The sequence below is a fragment of the Channa argus genome, chromosome 11 (assembly GCF_033026475.1).
Source record: "Channa argus isolate prfri chromosome 11, Channa argus male v1.0, whole genome shotgun sequence".
NCBI classification, from domain to species: Eukaryota; Metazoa; Chordata; class Actinopteri; order Anabantiformes; family Channidae; genus Channa; species Channa argus.
Window position 1 is genome coordinate 25,411,323 of NC_090207.1, and position 19,484 is coordinate 25,430,806.

Genomic DNA, 19,484 nt, shown 5'->3' on the forward strand with positions numbered 1-19,484 from the left:
GTGAGTTCTTCTCACAGGACTTGGGAGCACTTTCATCCATGCAGTCCACTTACAGTAATTATGACTCCACTCACATTATATGCTAAGAGCTCCAAATCCAATATTTTCCCCACCAACTTACTCAGATCTGAATTTTTTCAAGGACAAACCAAAACTATTTTTTTTTTTTTTTCAAATCAGGGGGGGTTGACACACTTGTGTTATTTCTATTTTTGTAATTGTTTGTGGATTGACTGGCACTCTTAACAATGTCATCTAGATGCTCTCTCTACTTCTGCAGAAATGTAATGGCACCCACTGGCTGTTTGTGCTACATTTGCATAAAAACCCACTTACTGTCTATTGTACAAAAAAACTCTGATTTACTACCTCTTTTATGTTTGGTCAGAGCCCACAACATCCCCTCCACCCCTCCCTCTGTCCATCCATGAACCAGTGCGCTGTACCTGCTCGATGCAGGGAACAGGCTTCTCCTGCCCCAGTGGGGTTGGAGGACGGCCCCCTCTCATGAAGGTGGTGACAGGTGACATTCTGGTGGACATAACAGGTCGGAACGTCTCTGAGTATCTGCTGTTCACCTCAGACAGACTACGCCTACACAGGTAGGACTGCTGTGGGAACATATGAATGAAGAAACATTTAGAAATATTAACAATTTAGGGAGTTTGACATTGAAAAACTAGGACTGGGTATCATTCAGTTTTTTTTAACCTTCGAGTAAAGCTTGAATATGCTACTCTAGGTGACCAGGCTAGTGAGAGCATGGCACTATAAATCAATCCACTCTGCAACACCCAGCTTTCCTTGTCCCTGCTCTACTGCACTCTGCTACACTCTGCCCAATAAGTAAAACTAGCTGTGAAATCACAATAAATATGAAGCTACAAAGGTTACCAATTAGCCTTTATAGCTTTTTGCAATAGTGAGCCTTGCACAGAAAAACTTAGAAGTGATTATCTCTGAAGTCTAAAGTTTTAAAAAATATTTCTACTCACAGAGTATTCCAAAAAGTTACAAAAGGTACATTCGAGGGCTCAATAGGTCAGTAGGTCTCCACATTAACATTTGTTAATCAAACAAGTTCTAGTAAGACTCTAAATCCACCAATGTCAAAGCTCATGGCATCTCATAGATTGTCAAAAGGTATCCTTTCGTGTCTGCATTTGGCACAAAATGTATTTATGTCTGAGTGGTCAGAAGGCAGAGCCTTGCACAGAAACCTTAGAAGTAACTATGTCTTAAGTCTAAAGTTTTAGAGCATATTTCTACTTACAGAATATTCCAAAAAATTACATATATATCTTCAATGGGATCACTGATGGTTGGCTTTATTTCCAATATCCAAAGGTTTCTTTTTTATTGTCTTATGGAATTATCCCACCCTAAAAACAGGCATTCTACAGGCATTCAAATCAAGGCCAAAATGAACTCTTAAGGATAAGCCCCACCTCGTTACATCTTTCAATATAATAAATCTCCCTATCACCCGCCCAGAGTAAGATTTAATAAACGTAAATATCCACCTAATTAAGATGACAAATTAAGCATTAAATACACTAAACACCGGTGCTGTATTAACAATATTGAACAACAACACTAATAGTATTATTGCAGGTTATGTCTCTACCCCTTTATTACACAATAGATACGGTGGTTTAACTGTGGGGAACATCCAGAAGTCAATCCCAGCATCCTTTGGGAGAAAGATACCTCCAATGGTTCGCAAAATAGCAGTTCGGAGATCAGCTCAGGTAAGACTGACCCTGTGAACCAAACCAAGTCCACATTACAACATACTCAATGGCTGACTGAGTCATCTCTTGTATCCAGGTTCTATACAACAACAAAGGTTACCACAGCATGCCAACATATCTGAATGTCCTTAACAACGCCATCCTGCGTGCCAACCTGCCTGTGTCCAAAGGCAACCCTGCGGCCTATGGTAATTAAATAGCAGTTAAGTAACTAACAGGGATGTTAAATACAAGGAAGCAAGGTGATGGAGTGGTTAATGCTGCCAACTCAGAGCTAGAACATCCCCACTACAAATCCCTGGCTGCGGCCTTACTGTGTGGAGTTCCTGTGCTTGTGTGAGTTTCCTTAAGCTACTCCGGTTTCCTCCCACTGTCCAAATACATGCATGTTAGGTTAATTTGTGACGCTAAATTGCCCGTAGGTTTATATGTGAGTGTGAATGGTTCTTTGTCTGTGTATGTCTCTCAGTATTGTCCTTGAGATAGACTCTCCAGGTAAATGATAGCTGGGGTAGGCTCCACACCCTCGTGCTGCAATTTTAGTTTTTGTTAAATTGTTGTGTATTTTCCAGGTATCACACTGATCAACCACCCAATGAATCGAACCAGTGCCAGCCTGTCTTTGGACTACTTGTAAGTTACTAAGAACTACTGAGTATTTTAATCTAGTTTTTGTGTAGTGCCTTTAGATAGCGTTAAGAAACTAATAGATAGAGATAATAATATAATAATAGAGATAACTATAGATAATGACTTGTGTGTGTAGTTCAAATGGCTAAACATTGTTGCAAATGGTTACAAATGGTTATTACCTGTGCCTTTGTGAGTTACCTTCCACAGTCCAAACACATTCAGCTTACAGGAACTGGTAACTCTTGGTAACTAATCTTATAACCTCTGTGGATTTCTGGTATTGAGCAACATTTAACAAGGTACATTTGTCCAGGATTATTAGGTCAATTTAAACATATTTATTGGTGAATTATCCTAGATTTCATTGAACATCGCTCCCTCGCAGTATAAATGTCTGTCTCTCTTTTCCTCTTCAGGCTCCAGGGAACTGATGTGGTGATTGCTATCTTCATTATTGTGGCCATGTCCTTTGTGCCTGCCAGCTTTGTGGTTTTCCTGGTTGCTGAGAAGTCCACCAAAGCTAAACACCTGCAGTTTGTCAGTGGCTGTAACCCCGTCATTTACTGGCTGGCTAATTACATATGGGACATGGTGAGGAGGGCACATATGTGACTGGTGCTAACAGATGTAATAAGTCTTTAGATGTGTTGGTGAAGTGCTGTAAATGTAAAAGTTCTCATTTCTCCTCAGCTGAACTACCTGGTACCTGCCACGTGCTGTGTTATTATTCTCTTTGTGTTCGACCTGCCAGCCTACACCTCCCCAACTAACTTCCCTGCTGTCCTCTCCCTCTTTCTTCTGTATGGGTGAGACATCTGACTGCACGAACACACACACACACACACACACACACACACACACATTTTTACTTCGTAGTCTGACTTTTTAATGGTTGAATTGAAACATTCATAAGAATTCTCTGGTTAATTTTTATTACAGTTGTTTAGTGGTCGCAAGGGTCAGTGCAGAGTAAGTGTTTGGTGAAAACATGAAAGATTATAAGCCAACAGATGTTTTTCCTTTAGAACTGTATTTTATTCAATTTAATAATCTATAGACATCACTGCACTGTGAACACTTAATTAATGTTTAACCCAATTCTACAGGAATATAATATAGAACGAAGGGATGAATGTAAAGTTACAATTGCAGTTTTAAAATGGTCGTTGTATGGACATGTACCGTACAATACTAATTCATAAATGTCCTCAAAGACCAAGTCAATACGCGCTGGTTTTTATATAACAATACAACAAGCTATAACTTGTTTTTTTAAGTGTGTATCAGTATTACACTTTTCCTTGACCTATTACTGAACATCACCAACTATAAGGCCATCTACCAAAAAGAAAGAGACCCTTTTTTCCTAATACTTTTGGTGAAAGACGCTACACATTCTATGTGTAGAATTTCACTTTGTGCTAATCACAAGAAATGTGTCAATGCGTGGCAATAGAAAGAAGGAAAAAAAAAAACACACTATAATGGTATGGGATGCTGGTTTAAGGGATATCATTTTCAAAGCTCAGAGCATCATGAGCTAAATTTAACTGTTAACTGAACAGCATTGCGACATAAATTGCAACAACAGGTCAGGGGCAGGCATGTCAAAAGACGTACAAGAAACTAACAAGAATCTAGGAACGGGAACTCTGGAACTTCAAAGGTGGGAAAAACAGACAGGCTGGGGTAATAAATACATTCAGGAAATGAACACAATCTCCAAACAATAGGAAATAAACACCAAATCAGTGCAGTAGCACTGAAGTATTAACACATTAACACAAAGCGTGATATCATGTAAGAATCATGTAAATCAGGGTCAGTAAAACTATAATAATAAATAATAATAATAATAAAAGGACCATAAGTGCATGTTACAGAGCAGTCTACAAACTGGTGCAACTTAAAATGTTTGTGCAAACAGAGTAGATTAGGGACAGAATAAACCAAAACTCAGACTAAGTAGCAAAAAGAGTCCAAAACCAGGGCAGACAGTACAGAACAGTACAGAACAATACAACTAAAGCTATAAACAGATTAAACAGTGCATAGAACAGAGCTAAATAAGGAACACAGCAACCAAACCTATAAACAAAGATAAACAGGCAACAGGCAACAGAGTCCGGGGAGCCGGGGAGCCTGGGATTCTATCCAAGAGAAAAGAGAAGGATTTGAACTGAGGGGAGAACAGAGTCTAAATAGGCAGGGGAACGTGTGTAAACAATAATGACCGATGATGAGTAGTGAAGCTGGAGGGGAGTGAACTGGGAACAGGAAGTGGTATAAAATACAAAGTCCAGAACCGGAATTGAATTGAAGGGCCAGATCATGAAAACAGTAGTATGAGTTCTTGGGTCTTACACGACCCTCTTGTAGAAAATATAAAGTTAATATTTAACTTCAAAGGCCATTTCAACATATGAAGACTGTAGTGCTATTGTTGTTATTACAGATGCAGTATGTGCCCATATTTCTGTTATTTGCATGTTCATTCATGGCAAATTAATTTGCTGCATATTTGTACTAGACAAACAACCTTTGTAATACAGAACTCTGACTACTTCAGTGTAAACTGAATTATTAAATCTGTGTGTGTTCAGTGTAACTTGAAAAACAGCACCAAGTGGTCCGTAGTTCTAATTTTTTGCCCTCAGTATTTTTTTTTAAAATGGGTACTTTCCTTCTAGGTGGTCCATCACCCCTATCATGTACCCAGCGTCCTTCTGGTTTGAGGTTCCTAGTACTGCCTATGTATTCCTTATAGTCATCAACCTCTTCATAGGCATCACTGCAACTGTGGCCACATTCCTTCTACAGCTCTTTGAGCATGACAAGGTCAGTTTAAATCACTGGAAGCTCATTGTAACCCCAGAAAACTGCTAGTATTTACTAAATAAGTAGTAAGTAGTTTATTTCTGTAAAGCAGTGATGTTGGAATGTCCATGTTATGGTTGTTGTTGTTCCATCACTTTGTTTTTTTCCTCCTCCAGGATCTGAAAAAAGTCAACAGTTACCTGAAGTCCTGCTTCCTCATCTTCCCCAATTACAACCTTGGCCATGGCCTGATGGAGATGGCCTACAACGAGTACATCAATGAATACTATGCTAAAATAGGTACAGTCATCCTCAAACTTCATAAAGAATGCATGAGCATTGAAGTGAAGTATTAGTATCATTCCAGTATATTAGCAAAGATGTTTACTACTTTAGACATAGAGAGAAAGGATTGAAATAAGAGTGCGTTGGGCATTAATTAGTGGTTTGGGTGTTTTCACAAGATTTGTTGACCATAAACAGACATTCTTATTAGGGCTTAAACTAAATGAAGATAATCTGTAATTTTTTACTTTACTTTTGATACAAACAAAGGTGTTTGATAGAATTTTAACCTATAGGTTTCTGGGAATTTGTGCTTTTAGGCCAGTTTGACAAGATGAAGTCTCCATTTGAGTGGGACATTGTGACTCGAGGACTCGTTGCCATGACAATCGAAGGCTTTGTTGGCTTCCTCATCACCATCCTCTGCCAGTACAACTTCCTCAGGAAACCTCAGTGAGTGAGGTCTAGCTCTGCCTGAGTGTATGTGAGGTGTCTGAGTAAAATGGTGCCCTTCTTTAAAGGAAATATTTTATTTCTTTTAGCAGTTTAGCTTCAAATTATTTTTGAGAAAATTGTTTTTCTTCTTTTTTGCCATGGATAATTACCAATCTAGTCCACATCTGTAGATATTTAAACTTTCAGCCACATACTGTCCTTTTCAGTTGTTGCAGTGCAGCATGAAAACCAACTGATGTTTGGTAGCTGGTGTGATTCTTTATTTAAATCTGGAAGCTTTCTTAATTTGACAGTAGACATAAATTGATTAACTCAAAATAAAGACAATTTCTCTTGGATGGGCCTAAAAGTCAGCTAAGATAGCTTTTCAGATTCTTCGATAATGTTCATATACAATTCAGGCCAACTTTATTTTTGTCTTTGCATGCGCAGAAAAATAATGTGGTATTGTCTAATGGAATTTGACTACTACTGTTACACAGCTTCTTATTAGATTCAGTTTACCCTGTTTTCTTCTGTCAAAGCAGGTTCAAAAGGACCTGAAGAAGGCAGTTCATGCAAAGAAGCCGATCGGCATCCCCAAAACATTGCTGAAATATGTTTGTGTGTGTGTGTGTCCAGGAGGGTTCCTGTCAGCTGCCAGCCTATAGATGACGATGATGTAGATGTGGCCTGTGAGAGACGAAGGGTGCTGCGAGGGGATGCTGACAACGATATGCTGAAGATTGAGAACCTGACAAAGGTTGGAATTGGCATCTCATATAATAATATCAAAAGTCAAACAACAATAAGTTGAATTATGTGTGTAGTTAAAACTGTACTGCATATGCATAATCAGTACACGATTATTAGTTAAAGTTGTCTATCTTCTTCATCGTTCAATAACATCTCCAAACTTCAACAAATTGATTCGTAGGAGCAATATGCAAGATACCAACATACCTCGTCGCCCTCCATGATTTGGCCCACACATGAGCCACAAACTACAAAGCTACGTGTAAATTGTGGCTAATGTGTTCTACTCTGCTGTAGCTAACCTTTGTTCTTTACAGCCCTTCAAGATTTTACCATCTTGTTGCACACATCTTGTTGCTATGGAGGTTGTAATCATGGTCAGTCGTGCTTTTCCAGAGCTCCCCCAGATGACATCATCTGAACACCTAATGGTGAAAAACTCCTGTATGATGATGTAATCTGGAGGGGTTTTTCAGCTACTATTAGCTAGAGAAATATTTTAATATATGGATGTCGGAGGGAAGTTTAACAGCATTAATGTACATTTACAATCTTACCTAAAGCCATAGAAAGCAAGTTGAAATTTTGGTGAAGTTGCCCATTAAACTACAATAAATAGAATGCTACTAAATTTCTTACCCTTACATTGAATTTAGTGAAATAGAGTTCTTCAGAGCAGCGGACAGTCTGCAAAGAGGTATACTGTCACAAATTATAAATTCAGGTTTAATTTACCTTATGTCAAATTGCTTTTTTGTTTTTCAAGTGTTCGTAAGTCATGAATGCAAAGCCCTTTGTTTCTGATCTATAGTGAGCCACTCCATGACCCATAATGACCTTTAACTTGTGATCCTTTGCAACCCTACGTATTTCTTTTTCCGGTACAAAGAGTGTACAAGGTGCTTTTACAGTTTTTATATAAACACATTTTACAAGTAATTTAAAATACTGTAAATCCCAATGAGGACATTTTTTTTTTATGCAAAAAAAGAAGTTGCCGAATCTGACATGAGCTTAGGGCCCATTGCATAGGCAGCATTGCAGGACAGTATGGCTTCCCACTTTAGGTTTCATTTCTGGATGAGGGGGCATTTTCTGAATGTCCAGCTCTGATACCAAGTACTTCTTTCTGAAACTGAACTGACTTGAGCTCTGGGGGTCCTTGAACGCCTTCCAAACAAGGTGATAGTGTTTTTGTCTTACTTTAGTAACATAAACTCCACCCACAAAGGCAAGCGAGAGCTTCAGTTGCACAAGAGGGAATATTTAATATTGTTCGTGATTTGTAGGCATCAGAGAAACACTATAAATTGTTGGGTGACACTTCTTTGACCAGGACATCTCTGTGGTCAGAAATATTGGTTTCCCATATTATAGAGTTCCTAGAGCCAAATTAGGGAAGATGTGTAAAACGAAAATAAAAACAGAATGCAACGATTTACAAGCCTCATCAACCCATATTTTATTCACAATACAACAGAAACATTTCAGATGTTGAAACTGAAACATTTACTATTTCATGGAAAATATTAGCTTATTTTGAATTGAATGGCAGCAACACATCTTAAAAAATGCGGAAGAGGGGCAACAAAAGGCTGGAAAAGTAATTCTCACAAACCAAATACATATGAGTGGCAACAGGTGAGTAACATGAGTGGGTATAAAAGGAGCATTTAAGAGCAGCAGAGCTTCTAAAATGTGCAGAGGTTGAGATGTATTGGTATTGGTGTGATGTTGTTTATGTTCTATTTTGAATAAAATATAGGCTGATTAGATTTAAAAATCCTTGCATTCTGTTTTTATTTCTAATTTACACATTTTACCAACTTTTTTTAATATTGGGGTTGTATGCAGGTACATCCATAATTCCACTGTTCCCCATAAAGTTGGAATAATTAGTTTTCAGACACATTCCTCTTTTTTGCAAAGGTTAATTGTTTTTTAATTTTCTATGTTTGGAAGAGATTTAACGATAAAGTTTTGAAAAGATATACATTTTATCTATCAAGATTAAATCACATAATCCCAATAATGTCATGCAAAAAGGTAAAAATATTATCTTCCAATTTTATGGGACACAGTGTATATTTAGAAATTTACTGGTCCTTGACTGTACAGTGCACTTGCATGTGTCCTTTAAATCTCCATCAGGTGTATAAATCCAGGAAGATGGGTCGTATCTTGGCGGTAGACCGGTTGTGTCTGGGTGTTCGGCCCGGTGAGTGTTTTGGACTGCTGGGAGTGAATGGAGCTGGGAAAACCACCACCTTCAAGATGCTAACAGGAGATGAGTGCACCACTGGAGGAGAGGCCTTTATTAGTGGAAACAGGTTAGCAACAGAAAAATTGATTATTATTGTGTGTATTCTTTAATATTCTGCAGCAGAGTACCAACTTATTCTTGACATGTTTGTTGTATCTTGACATTCTCAGATCAAGTGAGGAAAAAAAATTCACCAGTTCGTGTTTGTCGTTTTCCTGTTTTAACAATCCCTCCCTGCACAAATTTAGCCCATGAAATTTGAAATCTACATATCTACATACAAAAATCCAGCCATGTGGAGGCGCAGCAAACTGCACCTATAGATGAAAATTAAATAGCAGGCAGTATTTATGTAATTACACACAGTTTGCGATACCATCAGCAGAACATACTTCCTGTTCATTACTTCTCCAGTGGTGTAGTTTGTGTTTTCCTCAGCATCAAAACCTTGTTAGGATAAGAATATAGAGATTGAGACACACCTCAAACGTGTGTTTAAGTGGTTCTGTATTGATGTCCCTGTTCGAAAATTGAGCATAACCTCAGCTTTAGAGTAACCTGCATCCGCAACTGAGACCTAGGACTCATCAGCTAGTGTCAGTATGATATTGACTGATAAAAAGAGACTCTTCTATTCACTAGTAGAGTGAACACATTGACTGATATTAAGGAACTTACGACATTTCTTTATGTTTGTGTGTTTGTGTGCGTAGTATCCTAAAGGACCTGTTACGTGTTCAGCAAAGTATCGGCTACTGTCCACAGTTTGACGCTCTGTTCGATGACCTGACAGCCAGGGAACATCTGGAGCTTTACACCCGCCTTCGTGGCATTCCCTGGAAGGATCAGGACAGGGTAGGCAAGCACACACACTAACACACACACTAACCCACACACACAGGTTTGTTTTCTATTCTTTCATGGACATAATGCCTTCTCTAGCCCCTTACCCTAACCCTATCCATCACTTCTTACTCAGTAAGTGAGTCGGTGTTCAGTGCCTAGCTCAAAGACATTTCAACGTGTGACTGGAGTAGCCAGGAATTGATCCCACTACCCTAGGATCGTCGGACTGCTCTACCTCCTGATCCACAGTCGCCTAATTAAACGCCTAAAGCTGTTTTACCAAAGAAACATGTTTGGTCTTACAGCTCACACATGTCTGATGGAATGGATACAGTCTAGCTGTGTACAATGGCAGTGTAACACTTCACCTTTGAAACATGCCATCCACCTGTAAATATGATCGAGTGTAAAACCCCACTTCCAAAAAGATGTGTAAAACATAAATAATGCATTAATTTGCCATCTCATCATCCTATATTTTATTCACATTAGAAAATAAACAACATATCAGATGTCGAAACAGATATTTTATGGAAAATGTTAGCTCATTTTAAATTTGATAGTAGCAGCACATCTCAAAGAAGTTGGACTATGGGCAATGTTTACCATCTTGTATCCCCACTTCTTTTAATAACTGTCTGGAAATGTCATTTTGAGTTTAGGAGAGGAATGTTGTCCCATTCTTGTCTGATGCAGAATTCTAGCTGCACAACAGTCCTGGGCCATTGTTACTGGACATTGGGAGCATATGTTGCTCTAAAACCTCTATGTACTTTTCAGCATTGTTGGAGCCTTTCCAGATGTGTAAGCTGCCTACACCTTAGGCACTAATGCACCCCCATACCATTAGAGGCAGGCTTTGCAGCTTGATAGCAAGCTGGATGGTCCCAAATGGCTTAAAATTTTGATTCATCTGACCACAGAACAGTTTTCCATTTTGCCTCAGACCATTGTAATCAAGCTTTGGCCCAGCGAATATAGCAGCGTTTCTGGATTGTGTTCACATATGGCTTCTTCTTTGCATGATACAACTTTAACTTACATTTGTGGACTGCTGGTGAACTGTGTTCACAGGAAACGATTTCTGGAAATGTTCCCAAGCCCATGCAGTGATGTCCATTACAGAATCATGCAGTTCCCTCGGAGGGCAGGAAGATCACACGCATCCAGTTTTGAGCTTCGGCCTTGTCTCTTGCACACAGATTTCCTCCTCATTGTCTGAAACTTTTGATGATGTTATATACTTCAGATACAGGGATCTTCAAAGCCTTCACATTTTTACATTGAGGAACATTTTTCTGAAATTGTTTCACAATTTTTAAAGGCAGTTTTTCACAGACTGGTAAACCTTTGCCCATATTCACATTTGAGAAGCTCTGCTTCTCTGAAATGCTCCTTTTATACCCATTCATGTTACTGACCTGTTTCCAATTAACCTAATTAGTTCTCAAACGCTCCTCCATTTGTTTTTGGTTTGTGATACCTCTTTTAAGATGTGTTGCTGCCATTAAATTCAAAATAAGCTAATATTTTCCATGAAATGGTAAATGTTTCATTTCAATATGATGATATGTTGTTTCTGTTCATAGTGAAAAAAATATTGGTTGATGAGATTTTTAAATCATTGCATTCTGTTTTATTTACGTTTTACACATCTTCCCAACTTTTTAGAAAATTCTATGTCACTTTTATTTTTTTTTACAATGGGCAAACAAAACACAGCAGTGTGTACGCACCACCCCACATAATCATAGGACCCTGAAGCTACTGCTCATGTTACGCCCCTGGTTTGGACACTGTGTAACCTAAACTGAATTCTAGACTTAACCTTAACATTTTTATCCCTGTCTCCACCTATAGGTAGTGCAGTGGGCATTAGAAAAGCTAGAGTTGTCCAAGTATGCAGACAGGCCTTCTGGCACTTACAGTGGAGGAAACAAACGCAAGCTCTCCACTGCCATCGCACTGATTGGATACCCTTCACTCATCTTCCTGGTAAGCAAGCGTCTTGAGCTGCCCCTCTCCAGTGGCTCCCTGGTTTTATCAAAAAAGAAAAAAAAATGAAAATAAAAATATTCACAGCATGCACAACATATTCTCCACCTATGGTCAAGTCACCCTTAAGGTACAGCATGTCTCTCAGTACTCATTGGAGGTGTTGATTTTAGATTCTGGGGGCAGGAGAGAGACAGACTCGAGGGATGACAGAGATCAGAGAACATAGTTTTTATCTAAGATCAGCAAGAAAAAGAAAGTGAGAGTGAAGCTGGGTTGTGAGTAGAGAGAGGAAATTGTGGTAGAGGACAGCAAAATGCAGGGGAGTATACTGTAAGTGAGACCTTCAGTAGAGCAGCATCCAGTGATGAAAAAAGAGTGACAGTGTCCTTTGTGACAGTGAGAAGTGTGTGTGCATGTGTGGCTGATGCATCCTGCTGGACAAGGACGTGTCACACTGTGTGGAGTTTATATAAAGTAACAGAAAGCCAAAGTAAAGCACTTTGGTCAGTAACACTGACTCAGTGGGAGGGGTGACAGTACACACATCTGAATTGGATAGTACATTAAACAAAAGGGCAGGTAACCTCAGACCATGATGCAAACCCTGTTTAAATACAATCTGGAAAAGGTGTGGGGTGAGTGCCTGGACATGTTAGCTGATAGCTGATGATGATATTTGGAGGAGTGTGAGAGCTAGAAGCAGAGAGATATTAAAGTTTAAGTTTAAGTCCTAGGCTGTTTCTGAACTCATATCCTACTCATTATATAGCATATCCGCCATTATTTAGTAGCTTCCAAATGTTGAGTGTGTAAATCTATCCACTATACGGTGCACTCAAAGTATCTGACATTGAAACAGTAGAGTAGAGTGCATAGCATGTACCCTACTTTCTGGTAATAATATCACAATGCAATGCTGCCTGTTTTACAGTTTATTACTGTGGTGCTGTTAGTGATGACGCACGAAATGATTAGTAAGTGAAATGTCAATTGACTTTTCACTAGTGAATGAACTTCTTAGTGTACATTTTATAGGGAGTGGCGTCATTTGATTTCAGACACAGATCTAGTCCAGAACAGCTAACAGCAGATAAGAAGAAGCTACTACTTGAAACTAGAATAAATGAAAAGGGCAAATCAGAGTACACAACTGGTTAAAGTGAGGTCACTACACGGTTGATGAGAATGTACAAAAGAAAATCTCTGAAAATCTCCCATCATGTTTCTGAACTGCATTCTATGTTGTTTTAGGATGAGCCCACCACTGGAATGGACCCAAAGGCCCGCAGATTTCTCTGGAATCTAATTCTGGACATTATAAAGACGGGGCGGTCTGTAGTGCTGACATCACACAGGTGAGACACCTCAGTTCTCACATGCAATAGGAGTCTGCTGCCATGCTAACTAATTATTCTTCTTAATAATATACTAATTTTCACTTTTTTTTAATAATGTTGTGTGGTTCTCTGCAGTATGGAGGAGTGTGAGGCTTTGTGCACCAGACTGGGCATTATGGTAAACGGCCGGTTTAAATGCTTGGGCAGCATCCAACACCTCAAGAACAGGTCAGAAGAAGTTTCAACTTTCATTTTATTTTTTCGAGCTGTGCTCTTGTTTGCTTAATTTTTTAATAGTTTGATTCCTGTGCTGGAATCCTAATCCTAGCAAACTGTAGACAGGAAGCAATGGAGTAATAGCTTGAACCCCATTGTTGTTTAATGTTTTCCTGATGGTGGGCTCATGAACAATGATATCAGCCACTGCAAGAGAGGCCAGTAGGTTTCCTAGATGTAGGAAGGGTAGAAGTGGTGTTGAATGTTCTTCATTTATACATTATCTGACTGACAGTCGGCTGGTGTCAACTGGGCAACTTAACAGTTTTAACAACTAGGAGAAAAATTCTTGTGTCTGAGAGTTTGAGAAAGTCAGTAATATGCCACACAAAAGACAATTACAAAATTAACATTTATAAAATAATAGTTTCTGAGTGTCACAAATGCCACAAAGAACTTAGGACCAGGATTATGTAGAAATTCTATCATAGTTCATAAAAGGGGAGCCAAGAGGCACAACAGGAGAAGGTTACTAATGTACATGGTCCCAAAAGCACAGAAGTGTGAAAGTCAACTAGGTAACATTTATGCTTAGAATCTGGAAGAATTTGTTTTTCTTCTTTTTTTTCAGTTTATGCACCATTGAGCAGCGTTCATAGGATTGAATGGGTGCCATGATTGGATCCAACATCCAGTTCTCATAACTCATTCATGTTTATTGCCAAGTAAAAGGGATTACAAGGAATTCCTAAGAAGGAATTTGTCTAAAACACAAGACTAAATCCAATAGTAGTCATTCATCGATCCATCCATCCATTATATGTTAACTCCTTCTCCTGTTAAGGGTCGCAGAGGGGGCTGGAGCAGGGTACACTCTGGACAGGACGGGAGTCTATCTCAGGGCAACATAGAGACATGCACAGACAGACAACCGTTCACACTCACATTCACATCTACAGCAATATGAGTCACTAATTAACATGCATGCCATTGGACGGTGGGAAGAAACCAGAGTAACTGGAGCAAAATCACGGAGGACGGCCACAGGGACGTGAACCCGCACAATAGTAGTCATATAAAACTATTTATTGTTTGAAAATCAATCTTGCAGAACACACCTGGATAAAAAGAAACGCTTGTCAGTATGTTCCAGTACTTTTAAAACAGATAAAATGTGGGTGATTGGATACAAATATTCACTAAACTACCCTCCCGTCCAAAAGTACTGGAACAGTGAGGCCAATTCCTTTACTTTTTTTGTAGACTGAGACCATTTGGGTTTGCGAGTTTAAGACAAGAGATCAACATTTTAGCTTTTATTTCCAGGTATTTAAATCTGGATCTCATACACAACGTAGAAGATAGATCCTTTTGTTTGAACCCAAAGGTATCAAGGTCTAAATTCCATTCAATTTAATTCAATCAAATAAAACATGAAATTCTGAACTTTCTCATCTATTAGTTTATATTATACCCTAAAGAGTAGAGGTCAATGGTTTAACCACGTTTTTATGATCACGTTCAAGGTTTGGGGATGGCTATATGATCACAGTGAGGACAAAGAGCAGCTCCAATGTGAAGGAGGTGGTTCGTTTCTTCAACAGAAACTTCCCTGAGGCTGTGCTGAAGGTAAATTACTACACACAACTAGGTAAATTGCTGTAATGAGTCACATTTTTGTTTCCTAAAGTGATTATAATATATATAGCTTTTTTGTTTTTTTTACATGGTATGAACCTTATTTTACTTGTTGCAAGAAGAGGGAAATTCAGCAGTTGCCTTAAAGAGGTAACTATACATTCACTGGCCCCTTGTACACTGTAATATAGTCCAACACAACAACTCTGCCGTGAATTCTTTTACAAGGTTACAATCAATTCTTAACTTGAAACTGTCAGATAGTTGCATGTGCATATTTTGTATAGTATTTTTATATGTGTATATTAGTGGGGACATAGTGGATGGTGGAATTGTACAGGAGAGCATTGTATCAAGAGGTGGTTCTAATGTTTTGGCCCCCTCATTCATTTTAAATGACTAATTATCACCTTTCTGACAGTTTAAACCTAAAAACTGAGAAATTATAACCTTCCAAAAGTAGAATTCATGTCGGAGCTCTATAGGATTGTATTAGATTTTGCAGTTGTACCTAAAGAAGTGGCCAGTGAGTGTAGGTTCTTCCTTTGATTGGGTTCTTTTAGACATTAAAACCACGTGTTATTTGCAGGAACGTCACCACACCAAGGTCCAGTACCAGCTGAAGTCTGAGCGGATCTCTCTGGCTCAGGTCTTCAGTAAAATGGAGCAGGTGGTGGAGGTACTGGGACTTGAGGATTACTCTGTCAGCCAGACCACTCTGGACAATGTGAGTCAATGTGTAATGCTCGGGTTCAAATACATACAGGCCTTTAACAAGGAAAAATGGAAATAATGAAAGAATTTGCCTTAATTTCTTTCGGTCAGGTGTTTGTTAATTTTGCCAAGAAGCAGAGTGACAACCTGGAGCAGCAGGAGGTGTCACCCCCAGGTGATGGACAGTCCCCCCTCCAGCACATCCTTGACTTATTGAAGTCACGCCCAGCCAGCACAGAGCTCAATGCGCTGATCAGCGAGGCACCAGAAGAGCTGGAGACTGATGATGATGAAGGACTGATCAGCTTTGAAGAGGAAAGGGTGAGTGGATCTCATCTTGTTTGTTGTGTAAAGGTGCACAGAAATTTAGGTTTAGCTGATTTAAAAATTTTTAAATTTTGTTACAATTTTGACATTTTTTTTTAAATACAGTGTAATAGTCACATAGTTCGATTTGTTTTTTCTTTTTTAAGTCTAGTTTTTTATATATACACTTTAAACACTGTTGGACATCACACAAACTCTTGAATTGGATTTTTAGTAAAAGCCCAAATAAAACATTTTCAACATTTTCACACCATTTCTCCTAAAACTGTGTGGTCTTTAGGCCCAAGCTGAGGTGATCCTGATTACACTATGACATAAAGAGAGTTTTTTTGTTCTCTAACGTAACCAAAGCTACGGACAACATTACACAAAAGCATCACAGACTGAGAATGAATAAATGACTTTTAGATTAATTGTCGGCATCAGCCTAATTTGCTGCTGTGACCCCACTATTTACCTCCGATCATTAGCTAACCTGTGTGTGTGTGTGTTTGCCAGGTGCAGCTCTCCTTCAGCACAGACACTCTCTGTTGAATTGAGACATTTAACGAGCAGAGAGAAGAGGAGAGGGAAAATCCACACCCTGCCTGTCTAATCCCTGAGGCCTGGAGGGAGAAAGGGAGCTGCTGATTTAGCCCTGAAGAGGACCAAAACTCTCTGCACCGTGGAACATAGGACCAGTAGTTCAGTATTTCAGCCTCAAATTCTCCATCGCAGATGTTAAATGTGGTGGTTTGGTCAGTCAGCGCGACCTACAGTTAGAGACATGGTGACAGGAGCACTTGCATTGGGATTTAGAATGTTATTATATTTGTTGTTTTGCAGAATGTATCTCACTATATGGCTAGTTGCTCCAATCGAATAGCTAACTTTGTCAGTGAAATATGTTGGTTACAGTATATTTGAGTTAATTGTACACACGCTCCCTGCCAAAATGGACTGATGTACCCTGAATAGGCCCTTGTTACTGTACCAAACTAGACCTGCTTTGAGAGCATGCTGTGATGAAGTCAATTCCCAGTCATAATGTAATACAGTCTATTTTTATGTGGTGACGAGAATGATTTATTTTGGATATCGAAGCAGCTATGGACTGATATATGGTGTATTTTGCAATAACAGAGGATGTAGTAAAACACATGTTGTGAGCTGGCAGGTGTGGACATGCGGGAGCCTTTTCTTTGATCTTGATGTCAGAGACACTGGGGAAATGTACGTACATGGCATGGTTATTGTCCGGGTGGTGTCTCCCTGTTAATCAATTTGTTTTGACACTGGTCTCTTTCTACTGAATGCTCTTATTCGCGCTTTTAACATATCATTATTTGTGGACTCTGCCGAGAACATCCTCTATAAACCGGACACAGTGTATAATGTTAATTTCTCCAGTAAAGGCCTGGAACTAAAGTGAACTTGAAGTGAAGCTGATGTTCCCTGACAATAACTGCACTACCATCACTGTGACACTAAAAGGAACTCTCAGATCAGAATAAACTATTGTTTTAACCTTGGTACAGGACACGTATTATTATTTGAAGTACTTTTTTTTTTTTTTAATGGATTTTGGAAGATGTGCAGTATATCCACATTTACAAAACCTTGGATGTTTCTGTGACTGTAAGTTGGCATGTGGTTTTAACTGGTCTCTCATGAGTTCTGTGAATACTAAGTTGTAACATATTCTGTCATTATAATTACTGTGTCACTACTTCTCTCACAGCTAACTGCAGTCATATTTTGATAATTATTATCTTGACTAAATTGGTTTTCATTAAAGAAGAAAACGGACTGTTGTAATTTCCTACTTTTCGGACAATGTAAAGCAAGATGGATGTTTTTTGCTGAAATATTTCAACATAGCACCATTTATTTTGAACTGAAAGGACAGGTTCACATTTTTTAAGTCAGTCTCAAAACAACTGTCAGGTGCACATATGAACATTGAAAGAGGTTTTACTTGCTGTAAAAAAGAAAAAAATCAAGAGCTGGGGCCAACATCCATTGTCCATATTCTGAGAAAAAACGTACTCAAATGTGTATCTAATATGAGGTTTCAGCATTCTGTCTTTTTGAATCAAATGTATCTCTTCAAATGTCAGTCATTTAAGGTTGAAATTCCTTATTTTGTTTCCATGTTGAGTAACTGTGAAAAGAAATCTACCTTAAAAAGCCTGTATTAATAGGAGGAGTAAATACAGCGATCCAAATGCATTTCAGTGTTTCATAGACGCCTGACTGTTGTTTTAAGACAGACTTGAATAAGTAAACCTTTCTCTTAAATCTGAGTAGTTGGCTTGAGTTAATCTGGTTCTTTTGTTTTATTTGTTATAATAAATCAAAGCTTGGAACTTGTTTTCATAAAAATGGCAAACAAAAATAAGATTATAACAGGGGTAAACACAAATGTATTACAGTGTGTAGTTAGACAGTGAAGAGTTAACTTATGTCACCAGCAACCACTGAAGTAAGATGTAATCAGAAAAAAATATAACTACAAATATTATTTATTCTTTGTTCTGTATTTAATATGGATGTATAATTTTTGGGGATGTAAAGCATCATCAGATTTTCATTTGCACAAAACATCTCACATTAGCTTTAAAGCTCATGTATGATTAAACAAATGTTTCTGAACTCTTCTTCGTGTTGGATAGTTGTGTTTTTATTTTGTTGTGTTAAAGATGTCCATTAGCATTGTCATTAGCATAGAGTGTCCTCATATAATACATACATTTAGACATTTCTATTATGTTTTACATTTGCAGTGTCGTTGTGTTGGGTTTTATGTATTTGTTGTATTTCATATGTTTTAGCTGTGTTGGTGAAGTTGTTTTTCTTATTTTGTGTTTTTGCATTAATAGTGTGTTGATCTCAGGGCCACCACACAAATAAGCTAAAATCCGGTGTCACAGACATCACAGTTGGTAACCACATTTTATTTTGGGTTTTTGCCTTTTTATATATTTTACTTCATACTAACTCCTAGTTTTGAATAATGCTTCAATATAATATACTAGTGCCCTCGTGGCTCGATGTGTAAGATCACCAGACTGGTTCAAATACCAGGCCACGCACCAGTTTGGTTTGGTTTGAAGAGCCAAAGGCAAAGCACGTGTGTCGCCCTGATTGATTGAAGTGAGAATAGATGGAGGTAGGTTTCTTAGTCTGGGTCCGTAATAGGACTGTGATTTGCAGGGAATTTGTACTGTAGAGTAACTGTGAACCTAAAGTCAGGTTGGCCATGTATGTGGAGTGGGTTGGTCGGGTTTAGGGCATAAGAAAGAAGTGGTTAAGTAGCATTATAACAAATGAAAACCTGTCAGAGCAGAGTGACAATAAAGACAAATAATAATAAAACTAAAAATAAAATTATAAAAATAAAATTAAAGTGCGTAGACAACTGGACTCGCTCCCGTACAGCAGATGGCGGTAAGGAAAGCCAATGAGCGCTAAGAGGAAGAGGAA

At 38.5% G+C, this 19,484-nt stretch overlaps 1 protein-coding gene across 2 annotated transcripts in view; it reads left to right on the top strand.

Moving 5' to 3' along the window:
- abca2 (ATP-binding cassette, sub-family A (ABC1), member 2) overlaps window positions 1-18,658 on the top strand; it is a 72,112-nt gene extending 53,454 nt beyond the window's left edge. The window contains exons 31-49 of one of the 2 annotated variants that reach the window (XM_067520965.1): window positions 389-602; window positions 1,646-1,751; window positions 1,831-1,942; window positions 2,327-2,387; window positions 2,804-2,978; window positions 3,078-3,193; window positions 5,078-5,225; window positions 5,381-5,504; window positions 5,810-5,942; window positions 6,567-6,687; window positions 8,832-9,010; window positions 9,657-9,798; window positions 11,650-11,784; window positions 13,039-13,142; window positions 13,260-13,352; window positions 14,867-14,969; window positions 15,568-15,705; window positions 15,804-16,013; window positions 16,524-18,658. In XM_067520965.1, coding sequence (XP_067377066.1) covers window positions 389-602; window positions 1,646-1,751; window positions 1,831-1,942; window positions 2,327-2,387; window positions 2,804-2,978; window positions 3,078-3,193; window positions 5,078-5,225; window positions 5,381-5,504; window positions 5,810-5,942; window positions 6,567-6,687; window positions 8,832-9,010; window positions 9,657-9,798; window positions 11,650-11,784; window positions 13,039-13,142; window positions 13,260-13,352; window positions 14,867-14,969; window positions 15,568-15,705; window positions 15,804-16,013; window positions 16,524-16,553 — 2,444 coding nt within the window. In that variant the 3' untranslated portion in view covers window positions 16,554-18,658. Of the gene's footprint in view, window positions 1-388; window positions 603-1,645; window positions 1,752-1,830; window positions 1,943-2,326; window positions 2,388-2,803; window positions 2,979-3,077; window positions 3,194-5,077; window positions 5,226-5,380; window positions 5,505-5,809; window positions 5,943-6,566; window positions 6,688-8,831; window positions 9,011-9,656; window positions 9,799-11,649; window positions 11,785-13,038; window positions 13,143-13,259; window positions 13,353-14,866; window positions 14,970-15,567; window positions 15,706-15,803; window positions 16,014-16,517 lie in introns of both variants that reach the window. The other variant, XM_067520964.1, reaches the window with a different exon arrangement.
- Window positions 18,659-19,484: the final 826 nt, after the last annotated feature.